Source organism: Podarcis muralis, chromosome W (genome assembly GCF_964188315.1).
Source record: "Podarcis muralis chromosome W, rPodMur119.hap1.1, whole genome shotgun sequence".
NCBI classification, from domain to species: domain Eukaryota; kingdom Metazoa; phylum Chordata; class Lepidosauria; order Squamata; family Lacertidae; genus Podarcis; species Podarcis muralis.
In genome coordinates this window covers 23,582,334-23,596,400 of record NC_135674.1, presented here as the reverse complement: position 1 = coordinate 23,596,400, position 14,067 = coordinate 23,582,334, and the positions used below count along the sequence as shown (strand labels likewise).

Here is a 14,067-nt window from a genome sequence, read left to right as displayed (position 1 = left end):
TAAGGCTTGAGTTTGGGCCCTTGTTCTGTTTTTCTTACCAAATCTTCGTAAGTGGCATTCTTCCCCTCCATTAATTTTTTTTATCGTTAAGGCCTCTATTGGTGAAATCCACCAGGGCGTCTTTCTTTCAATGAGGTTTTTATTTCTCTAAAAGACCTGGTAGATAGGTCCCCTAAAAATATGGTTTAAAAAAGCCCTATGAACTTTTACTTTCTCATACCAGAGGTATGCATGCCACCCATACCGATTATTGAAACCTTCCAGGTCCAATAGATCTCTGTTCTCCAATTTTATCCAATCTTTTAACCAGAGTAGGCATGCTGCTTCGTAGTACAAGCTCAGATCTGGTAGGGCAAAACCTCCTCTTTCTCTTTTGTCAATCAATATTTTCATTTTAATCCGTGGTCGTTTCCCCTGCCAGATGTATTTCGCCAGGGCTCTCTGCCATTCTTTACATTGTTTTAAACCCTTAAGGACTGGGAGAGTTTGAAATAAGAACAACATTCTCGGCAAGATATTCATTTTAACCACTGCTATCCTTCCTAAAAAGGAGAGTTTCATCCTCCCCCAGATTTCCAAGTCTTTCTTTATCTTCTTCCATGTGACTTCGTAGTTGTCCTTATATAGATTTAGGTTTTTAGCCGTGATCCACACTCCCAAATATTTCACTTTCTTAACCACCATAATTTCTGCCTTTCTTTCTAATTCTATCGTTTCTTCCTTAGTTAGATTTTTAACCAACATTTTGGTTTTATTCTTATTTACTCTAAAACCTGCCACAACTCCAAATTCCTCAATTTTTTGTAGGGCTTCTTTTACACTGTCCTTTGGGTCTTCTAGGGTCAACACAATGTCATCTGCGTAGGCTTTGATTTTAAATTCCCTCTTTCCTACCTTAATTCCTTTCACTTCTGCTACCTCCCTCAATCTCTTATTAAGTATTTCCAAAACTGTTATAAATAATAAGGGGGACAGGGGGCAGCCTTGTCTAGTCCCTTTGTAAATATTAAAATATTCTGTTGTAGTATTATTTATGACCAACTTTGCTTTCTGTTCCTTGTATATTGCTTCTATACCTCTTCTAAATTTTTCCCCTATTCCCATCATTTCCAAACTCTTCTTTAGGAAGTTCCACGAAATGTTATCAAATGCCTTTTCGGCGTCTATAAAAACCAATGCCGCCTGTCTGTCTATATTCATATCCAAATATTCGATAATATCTATCAAATTCCTTACGTTATCCCGTAATTGTCTCCCTGGAAGGAAGCCTGTTTGGTCTTTATGTATTTTATTAATCAAAACCTTTTTTAACCTTTCCGCCATTATGTCTGCAAATATCTTATAATCATTATTTAGCAATGAGATTGGCCTATAGTTCTTTACTTCCATATTATCCACCTCTTTTTTAGGAATCAATATGATATAGGCTTCCTTCCAGGTTTTAGGGATCCTTCCTTCTTTCAGTATATTATTCATCACTTCTCCCAGCACTGGTGATATTTGATTAATTAATGTTTTGTAATATTTGGCCGGGAGGCCATCCGGTCCCGGCGCCTTCCCGGCTTTCATCTTTCTTATAGCCTTCTTTATCTCTTCCTGTGTAATTATCTGATCTAATACCTCTTTTTCTTCTTTTACGATTTGTTTAAGATGGTGTTTTTGCAGAAATTGGTCTATTTCTTGTTCTGTTTCCTTTCCTCTATTATACAAATCCTTATAATATTTTTGAAATATCCTTTTTATTTCCTTTGGTTCTTCCACAATCTTTTCTCCTCTTATTTTACTAATCGTGTTTTGTTTCTTCCTTTCTCTTAACTGCCACGCTAAATATTTCCCTATCTTGTTTGCGGATTCAAAGTTCTTCTGATTCATCAATTTGATTTTCCACTCTATCTCTTGATTAATTATTGTAGAGAATTTGGCTTGTAGTATTTTTAGATTCTGTTTTATATTCTCTTCGCTAGGATTGGCCGTTAATTTTCTTTCATTTTCCATAATCTGTGTTAAAATCTGTTCTTTCTTTTTCTCTTTTTCTTTTCTCAATTGGCTGTTTTTCTGAATCAAGAATCCCCTCATAACCGCCTTTCCTGCGTCCCACACCGTCTCTATAGAGGTTTCTCCATTTAAATTCCACTTAAAATAATCTTCAATTGCTTCTATAGCCTTATTTACTATCTTTTGGTCATTGAAAAGGAATTCATTCATTCTCCATCTGCCTGTTTTAGCATCTTTGCCTTTTAACTCAATAGAAACCGCATTATGATCAGATATAGTTCGTGGCCAGATTTCGGACTTAGTTAGGTTCTGTATCAATTCCCTCGAAACCCAAATGCTATCTATTCTCCCCCAACTCTGGTTCGGGTTTGAGAAGAAAGTGAATTGTTTCACAGTAGGGTTTTTATATCTCCATGCATCCATCAATCCCAGATTATTAACCATATCAAAGAAAGATCGGGGCAATTTGCCTTCCTTCATATCTTGTCTTTTTGTTAACTTATCTATGTATGGCATCACCACTCCGTTGAAATCCCCCATCAATATCATTTTTTGGTCCATCCATTCCATCAATATATTATCTAGTTCAGAAAAGAAAGCTGATTTTTTATCATTTGGTGCATATATTCCCACCACAATTATTTTTTCTCCATGAAAAACCATCTGTACTACCACCACTCTCCCATGTTCATCTTTGTACAATAGTTGCGGATCATACTTTTCCTTTATGTATATTACTACCCCTCTTTTCTTAACCTTATCAGAGGTCACAAAGTCCAATCCTAATCTCTTATTACTTAGTACCCTCTTATGTTTGCCTATTACGTGCGTCTCTTGTAGACAAATTAGGTCCCAGTTCTTTTTCAGTAATACATGCGCAATCTGATTCCTCTTATTTTTATTGTTCAAACCATTCACATTCCAACTTATTGTTTTTAAAACCATCTATTAGTGTTGTTCTAGCTAGTTTGTCTAAGCTAGATAGTATCTACTGTTCCTTGTCTTCCTTCTCTTCTTCTTCCCTTTCTCCTATTAAACTCTCCTCTCTTTCTTCTTCTTCACTCCCTTCACCTTCCTCGTCTCTCTGCTGTTCCTCCCTTTCCTCCTCTCCCTCAATCTTTCCCAGCTCCTTCTCATATCTCCTCGCAAATTTCTGGAGTTCTATACTGGTGCTTAACTTAAACCTTTTTTCTTTAAAATAAAATGAAATACCTTCCGGAAACTCCCATCTATACAAGATCCCATTTTTCTTCAATTGATTTGTTAATTTTTTATATGGGTCTCTCCTTCGAAGAAATCTCGAAGGTATTTCTTTAAAAATAATAATTGGGTTTCCTTCAATGTATAACCTTTTGATATGATTTTGTTTCAAAATTTCGTTTCTTATTTCCATCGTGTTGAACATGGCGATTACATCTCCTGGCAATTTTTTCTTTTTAACTTTATCCACTTTTGACCTTATTCGAAAAATGTTTACTAAATATGAGTTTATCTCATCCTCTTTCTTATCTAACCAAACTGCCAGCTCTTTTATCACTTTAGATCTAATATTTTCATTTGAGGTCTCTGGTATACCTCTCAGTTTCAGATTGGTTTGATTTTGTCTCATCTGTGTCATAGCCATATTATCCAACAGCTCTTCCTGCACCTTTTCTATCTCTTTAACTTCTACTCTAATCTTGTCCACCTCCTTCTTACTATTTTTCGTATCTTTTTGCACCCTCTTCATTGAATCCTCCAGAACCTTAGCTCTTACTGATAAGTCTTTAACCTTTCCTGTCAATTCCCCCACCACCCCCTCCAGTTTCTTATCCAAAGTATCTTGTACTTCAAGTAATTTTCTCTCTATGTATTGTTCATTATTTTTAAATTCTTTCCTTATTTCGGCCATCAAGCTGCTATAGTCTTTAATCTCTTTCGTTTCCTTGCCCTCCTCTTGTCTCGACGGTCTCCTTTCCGCTGGCGTTGCCACCCCCTTTTTTGCACCGTTCGTCATTTTGTAAACTTGATGAGTCTCGAGAGAAGCAGGGGTAAAAATAACCACGCTAGCGCCTTTCAAAAAAAGGGGCACCAGTTCACAAGTTATCTCTAATAAATTGATAAGTTACTGAGGGTGGCGCTGGAGTAAAGTGACAGGTTATAAGCACCTAGATATACCCAAGCTTTACAGTCCTTGCCTTCTTGTGGGTTGATATGATGGAGGTCTGAAGCCAGCAAAAACTTTACTAAATAGAGACGTGAAGGTCCTCCAGGGAAATGATCTTTATACTAAAAGCTGGTTTCAAACTTCCCCTGTATAGTCTTTAGCGCATGTCCCTTTAAATCCCAGATACATGTAAAGGCGTGGCAAAGCAGGCTTAGCAAAGCAGAATGGCGGATAACAGAAGCCAAACCAGGTCCCCTGGATGGCTTCCTCCCCTACTTGTTCAGACCCATAAAGGAGTCGTTCATATTCTTTGCCGACCTTAAAGACTGGGGAGGGAACACAAAGTTCTTCCCACCGTTTCACCCTTTCCCCTTCCAAGCACTACTTATAATGGAGCTGGTGGTGAAAAAGCCGTTCTCACAAAGCCCGTCGTTTGTAACATCAACCGGATGAACCAGAAAGACCTCCTTTCCCACCTCTCTAGTCCACCAAAGAGTCTCACTTTTTAAAAAGTCACGCTGTTACCTTGTCTCCGACTCTTTATACTTTATAGTTCATGTTTTATACTTTGTTACCGAGGATGTTCCTTCCCTCACTTAGCGGTTACTTTCTTACTCTGCTTTCTGTCTGTCAGCTTTTCGCTATACTCTTTTTTCATTCTTACCGCCAGTGGTGAATTCCTCCTTCTTTTGCCGCTAGTTTCTTCTCCGCTGGGTTCTTCTGCTGAAATTCCCTTTACTTCAAATCACTTGTTTTCCAGTATTTTCGCTTGTCTCCTCTGCTTTTCTCTGCAGAGTTTTAAGGCTGTTTCCCAGCTTTTCCGCTGTTGTTGGAGGTCCGCCGCTTTCCCTCGGAGCCTGAGGCTTCACAACATGGAGTCTGATGCTTCCCCTTCACGCTGCGGCTCCAGCCTTGTTAAACGCCGGCAACACAGGCGAGCACTGGCAGCGTCGCTGGGTGCTTTATCCCACAGGATAGTCTACCTGTGGTTTTGGGGTTCACGTAGCCTTCGTAAACCCCCGTTAGACCCCGTGCTGTTCGAGGCTCCCCTGAGGAGTTGCCTCGCGCTCCTTTCCGTGGCCGCGGCGTCCCGGAAGTCTGCTTGCTAATTTGCTTCTAGGTCACACCACTAAACTCTGGCTTTATCTGTTGAGGGAGGGTCCCCCTCCCACCCCAGCTATGTGTCAAATTGTTATTTAAATTTGGCTGTCCCTCAAGGGACGTTAAAGACCTGATTATACTAAATAATTGCGCTGGGCGAGAGCTAGCGGATGCAATGGAGGCCGAGAAGTATGACTTCTTAGCAGCCTTCACTGCCATCTCGTAGGTTTTCATAAAAGCCCTATAAGATGTTCTTGAGGCTCCATCACGGGCACCCCCTGTACTCGCTCTAGCCGTCTGAGGTCCCGCTTCATTTTCAGGAGCTCCTCGGTAAACCAGGGAGCCCGGTTTCTGTGGGGTCGCAGAGGGCGCTTAGGTGCGATCTCATTGATGGCTGCCAGGAGCTGGATATTCCAGCCCTCAAGAAGCTCGGTCGCCAGGGGGAGCAAGGTCCCGCAAGGCTTGACGGAATCTATCAGAGTCCATCAGCCTCTGCGGGCGAGCCCAAATCGGCTCGCCTCCTAAGCAGGGTGGGGATGGAAAGTCAATTCTGGCTTTCAGAGCGTAGTGATCAGACCATGGCACCTTCATCGAAGGAGACATGATCACATCTATACCGACGCCAAAGATCAAATCCAGCGTGTGGCCTGCTTGATGTGTGGGGCCCAAAACAAACTGGGAGAGCCCTAGTGTCGCCATGGAAGACACCAGGTCCAGAGCCTGTGAGGAGGGAGTGGCATCAGCATGGATGTTGAAGTCCCCCAATACCAATAGGTTAGGGAACTCCAAGGCCCAGCCAGCCACCGCCTCCAGCAGGCCTGACAGGGTGGCTGCTGGTGCACTAGGTGGCCAGTACACCAGCCAGACAGCCAAGCTCACCTCGGAGCCCCACACTAGGCCAACACATTTAATGCCGGGGATCGATGGTGCTGGTAGAGCCCTGAAAGAACAATCTTCCCGGATTAATAATGCCACCCCTTCCCCCCAGCCCACAGTCCGTGACTGGTGGAGGACGGAGAAACCCAGGGTCGCCATCTCTCGTATGGTAAGAGTTTCCCCTTCGCGCACCCAGGTCTCCATCACACAAGCCAGGTCAATCCCCTGCGAGGTAAAGAAATATTGCAGGGTGGCGGTTTTGTTGCCTATAGACCTGGCATTGCACAGCACCAGTGACGGAGGTGAGTAATTCTTGCTCACCCTACCCTCGTCCCTCGGGATGGGGCGCAGATTGAAAGGGGTACGAGCATATCCGTATCTCGATCCCCTTCGCCTGTGACATCTGCCCCCACCGCCATACCTCCCTCGCCCCTCCACGGTAGCAATCCCAAGCCTCATACTAGCCTCCATTTACAAAATAGAAAAACAAAACAAACCAGAAACAATTATACCAAAACAAAACCAATCCCCACCCCACTCAACATCCAACCCCAAACCAGAACAAAATAAAAATACATGTATAAAAACCACTGTTCACGATGGTACAACAAAGTGAAAAGTAAAAACACCTTTAAAACACTTTAAAATATATTTTAAAAAATTTAACATTTGCTGCAGCAGCACCAGTGTCTTTAAGCTGTGGTGGTGGTGAGTGTGGGCTCCGCCCCCTAGGCTTGATGGAGTTGGCCTGCAGGAGGGAGCGGCCTTCCCCAACACTCACAGTGGCAGCAGCAGCAGCAGTGTCCCAGGGCCTGAATGAGGCCTCTTAAAGCTGTGGTGGTGGTGAGCCTGGGCCCCGCCCCCTAGGCCTGGTGGAATTAGCCTGAGGCGGGAGCGGCCTTCCCCAACACTCACAGTGGCGGCAGCAGCAGCAGTCATAGATAGATAGATAGATAGATAGATAGATAGATAGAAACTTTATTCGTGTTAGCCGATGGCCATAGCAACAATAAAACATTACAATAAACACAGAAGAAAGGAAATTTAGTATAAAAGCACAGTTTAGGGTCTTGAATCAATGGTCAGATAGTGGCCCTTATTCTAATTTCCCCTGCTAAGAACCTAGCAACCTTTGCTGTTATCTGCTCTGTTTGGTCTGACAGGAGAAAGGACACTGTGGCAGTAGTTGTGCATCCTGGGATGGTCAGTACGATTGGGGTGATGATCTCGTTCCTCAGGTCTTTCTAGAGAGTGCAAGACAGGAGGATGTGTGCCACTGTTTCGGTGCTACCGTCTCCACAGGGGCAAAGGCGTTTCTCATGCGGGATCTTTTGGAATCAGCCCTCAAGTACAGCAGATGGCAAAACATTCAGTCTTGCGAGTGTGAAAGCACGTCTGTATTTTGGGATAGCTAGTTTGTACAGGTATGGAGCCAGAGAATCAAAATCCCCTGGGATAGCTCAGCTGGTAGAGCGTGAGGCTGTTCATCTCAGGGTTATGGGTTCAAGACCCAGGTTGGGCAAAAGATTCCTGCATTGCAGGGGGTTGGACTAGATGACCCTCGTGGTCCCTTCAAACTCTACAATTCTTTGAGTCTTTTAGTCTTTGAGATGGAAATTGACAATACCATGGGCAGAATTTCCTTATAGTGGCCAGGTTGTTCTGATGCTCGATATCTTTTAGATGTTGACAAATTAGAATGTTTGCTTTGGTTAGGCCCATAGTGAGTAGGTGTTGTGGGGATAGGCCGCAAGAGTGGAGTTTTTGGTAGATGGTTTTAAGCCAGACACTTTTGTGGTAGTCTTGAAGTACTAAGGATAATAAACTGGGGGGATTTGAGTTTAGGTGGAGCCAGAAGTTAAAAGTTCTTTGCCAAGTCCGTACTTCTACTGAGGGGAAACTTGCCTCCATTCGCAGTGATGGAGAAAAAATCTGCCTTAAGAACTTTGATTGAACAGCTTCCAAAGTACCAAGGTGGTTACCAGTCCAAATCTGACCCCCGTATAATAGTTGTGCTAGGGGTTTAGCCTGGAAGACTTCTAGGACTGAGAGTATGTGTTTGCCACCCTTTGTATGGAAAAACCGTGTCAGAGTTTTGGCACTTTGGGATGCTTTTTCTTTTGCACATTTTTGGTGTGCTCCCCATGACCCCATGGACTGGAAGATAAGGCCCAAATGTTTGAAAGCTTTGATCTGTTCGATTGGCTGATTTTCCATACGCCAACTGTGGGGCCTATAGCTTCTTGAGAAAACCATAACTTTGGTTTTCTGATAATTCATGGCCAGGTGTTCTCTCTGGCAATACACTGAAAATTCTCTTATCAGTTTTTTAGGCCTACTTTTGTTTGGGATAAGAGGACCGCATCGTCAGCATGTAATAGTATAGAGATTGGTTTTGAGGCCAGCTTAGGGGCATGGAACTCTGGAGATGTTAGACACTGAACCATGTTGTTTATGTATAGGTTGAACAGTGCTGGGGCTAGAATGCATCCTTGCTTAACTCCCTTTGTAGCTGGTACAGATCCTGTAAGTTGACTGTTGTAGAGCAGCGTACTTTCAGCACAGTGTCTTTATAAAGGCAGTTGATCAGGTATAATAATCTTTTGTCTGTGCTTGAGGTGTTCAACTTAGCCCATAGTCTTGCTCTTGAAATTGAGTCAAAAGCAGCTTTCAAACCAATGAAATCTGCATACAGCACACCGCGTGATTGCTTGGCGTACTTATCTATGAGATGGGCTAGGACAAAGCAATGGTCTATAGTAGATCTGCCTTGCCTGAATCCTGCTTGCTCTTCAGCAAGGATAGCCTCAGCATCAATCCAGTAGGTTAGTTTGTTATGGAGATGCTTTGCATATTGTTGTTGTTTAGTCATTTAGTCGTGTCCGACTCTTCGTGACCCCATGGACCAGAGCACGCCAGGCACTTCTGATAGATCTATAGCTAGTCGGATCTGATGTAGGGCCCTTTTTGAATATTGGGATGATTACCGCAATGACCCAGATGTCGGGGAGTAGACCAGATGAATCAATATGAGAGAATATTGCTGAAAACAGGTGCCCACCAGTCAATATTGAACTTCAGAAGTTCCGGGGGCAAATGATCAATGCCTGGGGCTTTATTGTTTTTAGCTGCGTAATTAGTTTTTTTTACCTCAGTTATAGATACTGGGGGCCAAGCTGGTAATTTTTCTGGAGATACTGTTTGGTGATTAGGCTGAGCATCCTGGTCTTGAAAAAGTGAGTGATAGTACTGCATCCATTCTTGGGGTTCGATAGTTCAAATTGGCCCATTGCGCTCATGCTCCAGGAGGCCTGATATGGCATGCCAGAAGCAGGATCTGTCCTTGTCATGCGAGGCCTTTATTAAGCTGTGCCAGGCGTTTCTTTTGGCTTTCTGTCTTTTCCATTTTATTAGTTGTTTATACTTCTATCTAAGAGAGACATATGCAGTAAATAGAAGAAGAGACTTGGAGGTTCTATATTTACAGTAAGCTCTCTTCAGGTGTCTTTGCCTGTTTGCACTCAAAGTCAAACCAGTTGGAAAATTCCGTCAACCTTTTTGTGGCGGTGTTTTTGATCACAGCTCTTAAGTGTAGTTGCAGCCAGTCAGTGTCTTGAATGATTTCATGGCCCCAGCAGCGGAGTTAGCTGATATATAGCTGAGCTAAAGGACATCCATAATGCTATTATAAGTGCTTAGCTAATGAGAGAGCCTCAGTTTTTATTTCTAGAAGCTGGTTTTCAAAATTGTGCATGACATGGAGAAAATGCATAGAGAGTTTTTCTCCCTCTCTCATAACACTGGAACTTGTAGATGCCTTACAAAGGTAAATGTTGGAAGATTCAGGACAAATAAAAGGAAGTCCTTCCATGCAGTGCATAGTTAAGCTATGGAACTCATTTCTGCAGGAGACAGTAATGGCCACCAACTTGGATGGCTTTAAAAGAGGATTTGAAAAATCCACAGAGAAGTCTATTGATGGTTGTCCTCTCTGTCTCAATGGTCTGAGGCAGAATTGCTTCTGAATACCAGTTGCTAGAAACCACAGGAGTGGGGAGTGCTCTTGTGCTTGGGTCCTGCTTGCAGGTTTCCCACTGGGGCATCTGAGTGGCCAAGGTGAGAATGGGATGCTGTATGAGATGGGCCGCTTTTGGTTTGATCCAGCAGGCTCTTCTTATGTTCTCATTTATTTACTTTGCTTGCCACTAACCCCCTCCTCACCCTCCCCAAGGTCCTCTTTCATTTGCACTGGAGCATTGGCAAGGTAAACAATAGGAGAAACACCTAGGGGGCTTGAGGGGGAGACCCAGGGTCTTCACTCACTTACGCAGCAACTTGATCAAGAGAATAAAGAGTTCCGGAACATTCTGGTGTTGCTTACCGTCTTCAGGCTGCAGTATTAATGAGAGAAGACCCCCACAGATCTCTTTTGACGGACAGTGTCTTGTAATAAATAAACAAAAGCACGCAGATTCAAAAGTCCAAAAGAAAAACATTTACTAAAAGGCAAAGGCTTGTTACAAAAACTTCAGAAAATAGCTTCAGACATACAGGTACAAATGAAAGTAAAAGAGAGAGAAAGAGAGCAGCTCACTGAGTGCAGGAATTTATCTCTCCTGGTTCAGCGTGACCTTGAGAATAGTCAGAATAATATTTTCATCAGAAAGGAACCTTCTAGAGTCTTCCAGAATCTTCTAGAATTTTTTAGCACTTTCCAGTTTCTCCCCTCAAAGACTTTAGCCATGACATTTTTCTCTCCCTCTCTTTTTAAAATAATTTAAAGTGTATAGGCATAAACACATACAGAATACAATAAAAATGGTGGATATGGCGAGTAAAAATAAATGTGAAAGTAGAAAAATTAAACACAGATACAGAGGTGGGGTAAAAAACCCAAGAAACTACTGAAAATACAGTGCTGCATCCAATTGTTGCATATGAGAAGAAAAAGCGGGTCAATTCAGTTCTCAATAAAACCTCTCCACATACTTGTCTGTGTAGAGCAGTGGGTTTATTGGCCTGTTAAATTGAGTTAGCATAGGAGAAAAACTTATACCATATCAAGTAAAAAAGATCCATTTTTGATGAACCATTAAGGTCTCTCCATTTATTTGTCAGGTGCTCTGACAATTCAGTGTCCCATACTTTTGTTAGCCACTCTTCCTGGGACGAAGATGATTTGGACTTCCAATGGGCAGCCAGTGTCAATCTGGCTGCGGCAAGAAGCATAAGCACAAGAGATTTATGCATGATAAATGGGTTGGTCCCACACTCCAAGGATATGTCAGGTTTGCATTTTTTGGCATAGAAAGTATTGGTTTAAAGTTTTAAGATCTTTCCTATTTTAGTTGTTTCAAGATAGTTTGGGAGGCTTCTCTGTGTGATACAAGCCGGAAGGTTCTAGCTGACAAGTGAGCTTTCTATTATGCCTAGAAACAAGCAGAAGGTTCCTGATGTTTGGGTTATTCCTTCAGAGAAGCTGAACTGGTTCAGACTGGTTGTGTTATCTCTTTTTGTCAAGGTCATTCTGTCTCTTTTTCCTTATGGTGTGGTGTTCTGTACATAGTATGCTTAAGTGCTAAGTTTTAGTCTTATTGTAAGTTTAAGCTTTTTTTAATGCAACTGGATTTTTGCTAAGAGACTATGCCAATCCTGAGTTTATAGATTTGAACTGTTATGCTCATTTACCTTCAGTAAACTTTGCTGAATGAAGCTGATTGCCTCTGGCCTACTTTTTGGGAACCCTTCAATGTGTTTGTTTTTACTCTAATTATACATGGAGTGCAATATGGAGCAAAATCATGACAGGAAAGGAGTGCCAGAGCTGGGTTTGGGGGAAGTATCTGTCAGGTGATGATGGAAATGGTATCAAAAGTTTGGATCCAGAATTGAACTATGCAACAGTTCCACCACATGTGGAGCAATGTTCCAGTGTGTCCACAGCCCCGCCAACATAAATTGGAATAGCCTTTTGCCAACTCTGGATAGACAGAGTAGAGTCCAATGCCATCTTAATAGTGTCTTCAATGTGGCTTCCTGTATTCTTACAGAGATAGTTTTAAGTGAGGGTAAGACCATATTGCTTCCTATACTTGTTCCTCTATCCGAAGGCACAGATCACTCTCCCACACTGATCATAGCCCCTGGGAAGAGCCTGAAACTTTACTAAGTAGAATTTTGTATATATTGGAAGCCATACCTTTATTACTTAAGGTCGCATTAATACAAAGTACAGTTTGCAATCGGAATTATTGAACCCCCATTGCAAATCAAGTTTATTATCAAAAGTTGCAATTTCAGCTGAATTTGGGGGAACCACTTGAAGCATCTGTTGTGTTGAGCTATTTCAATTGTTTTTGTTTGATTGTTTGATTTACTCATTGCAAACAGCTGAAAGTCTGTAAATTTTGATAATAAACCTGATTTGCAATGGGGTTCAATAATTTTGATTGCAACTGTAGTTAATAGTTCACAGGTGGCTAACCTGTCCCACAAGGAGTGTAAGCACTAGGGGTTGAACACAGGAAACTGCCTCATACTGAGTCAGATCATTCCTCTATCTAGCTCAGTATTGTCTACTCTACATTGAATGGCAATGGCTGTTTAACCTTTCAGGTAGGACATGTCTCTCAGACGTTCCTGGAGATGCCAGGATTGAACCTAGCACTTTCTGCATGCAAGGTAGATTCTACCACTTGAGCTACAAGCAGGCAAGTTAATGGTTTGTGTCAGGTAGGAGAAGCCACTGCAGTGAAAATGAAGTGTTTTGAGAAGTTAGTTGGACTTTGTGACCTCCTTTCCCCCTCTTCCCAACTCCTAAGTCAAAACGGGGTATGTCTGATAGGGGGATGTCTGATCTAAAACAGAGAATTGCCATCATGGATGCCTGTTATTTCCTCTCTTCTATTTTCTATCCTTTCTCTTTTCATGCTTACCCCACCCCTCAAACTTCCTGCATTCTCATGGTATTCCACCCTGCCCCCCCAAACGGTTATACCCAGCAAGGTGGGAGTGTGTATAGTGTAATAGCTGTTTGCCTTGAGGTGGTTATTATTATTCCCCCCACCTTTGTTCTCTCCCTTTCCACCTCTTCCAAAGACAAGCAAAGCGGCTACTGGGGCAGATCGTGGACCGCTGTCGGAATGGTCCTGGCTTCCACAGTGACATGGATGGCAACAGCACGATCCAAGAGATCCTTATCCCAGCGTCCAAAGTGGGCCTCGTCATTGGCAAAGGTGGAGAAACAATCAAGCAGCTACAGGTGGGTGTGATGTGGCTTCAGACAGGTGCATGGAGGAGGAGTCAGTGTTTACTAGTTACAGTGGTCCTGGCAATTGCAAGTGGGGAGAATGTTGCTGTTGCAATCATGTTGTGCTTATGGGCTTCCCATATTGAACATCTACTTGACCACTGTGAGTACAGGAGGCGGTACTAGATGGGCCCTTGGCCTGATCCAGCAAGGCTCTTCTTATATTCTGCCTCCATGGTTGGAGGCAGCAGGCTTCTGAATACCAGTTGCTGGAAACCACAGGGCAAGAGAGTTGCTGTTGCACTTGGTTTCTTCTTTCAGGCTTCCTGCTGGGGCACCTGGTTGGCCACTGTGAGACAGTATGCTGGACTAGATGGAGCCTCTTTGGCACTTAGCATTTTCCAGAGTCGTCCTCCCCTGCTCTCCTTGTTTATGAGGAATGTACATATCTCATTTGGGGAGCTTTTGGGTTGCTTTGCTTGTTTTGGCCAACAAAGCCTCCGAAAACTTGAACTCTTAGAACAGAAGGCAAAAGTTTCCACGCTGCACCAGACCATGAAGTGCCCCGAGTCTGGGATTGGGTGCAAGCAAAAACTGCCTTTCTTGTAAAGCTTTAGAGCCCTTCCTTCATGAAGTGAGAGTCTGTTGCCAGTGGCTGGTCTGCATTTCCATGGAATTGCTCCAGAACTGCCTTTGGGTC

General features: G+C 42.9%; 1 protein-coding gene across 21 annotated transcripts in view; it reads left to right on the top strand.

The window, feature by feature from the left end:
- Positions 1-14,067, top strand: part of LOC144326360 (far upstream element-binding protein 3-like) — a 359,673-nt gene that overhangs the window by 165,281 nt on the left and 180,325 nt on the right. For all 21 annotated transcript variants that reach the window (XM_077922908.1, XM_077922914.1, XM_077922904.1 and 18 more), the window contains one exon: positions 13,217-13,379. In XM_077922908.1, the coding sequence (XP_077779034.1) occupies positions 13,217-13,379 (163 nt within the window). The remainder of the gene's footprint in view (positions 1-13,216; positions 13,380-14,067) is intronic.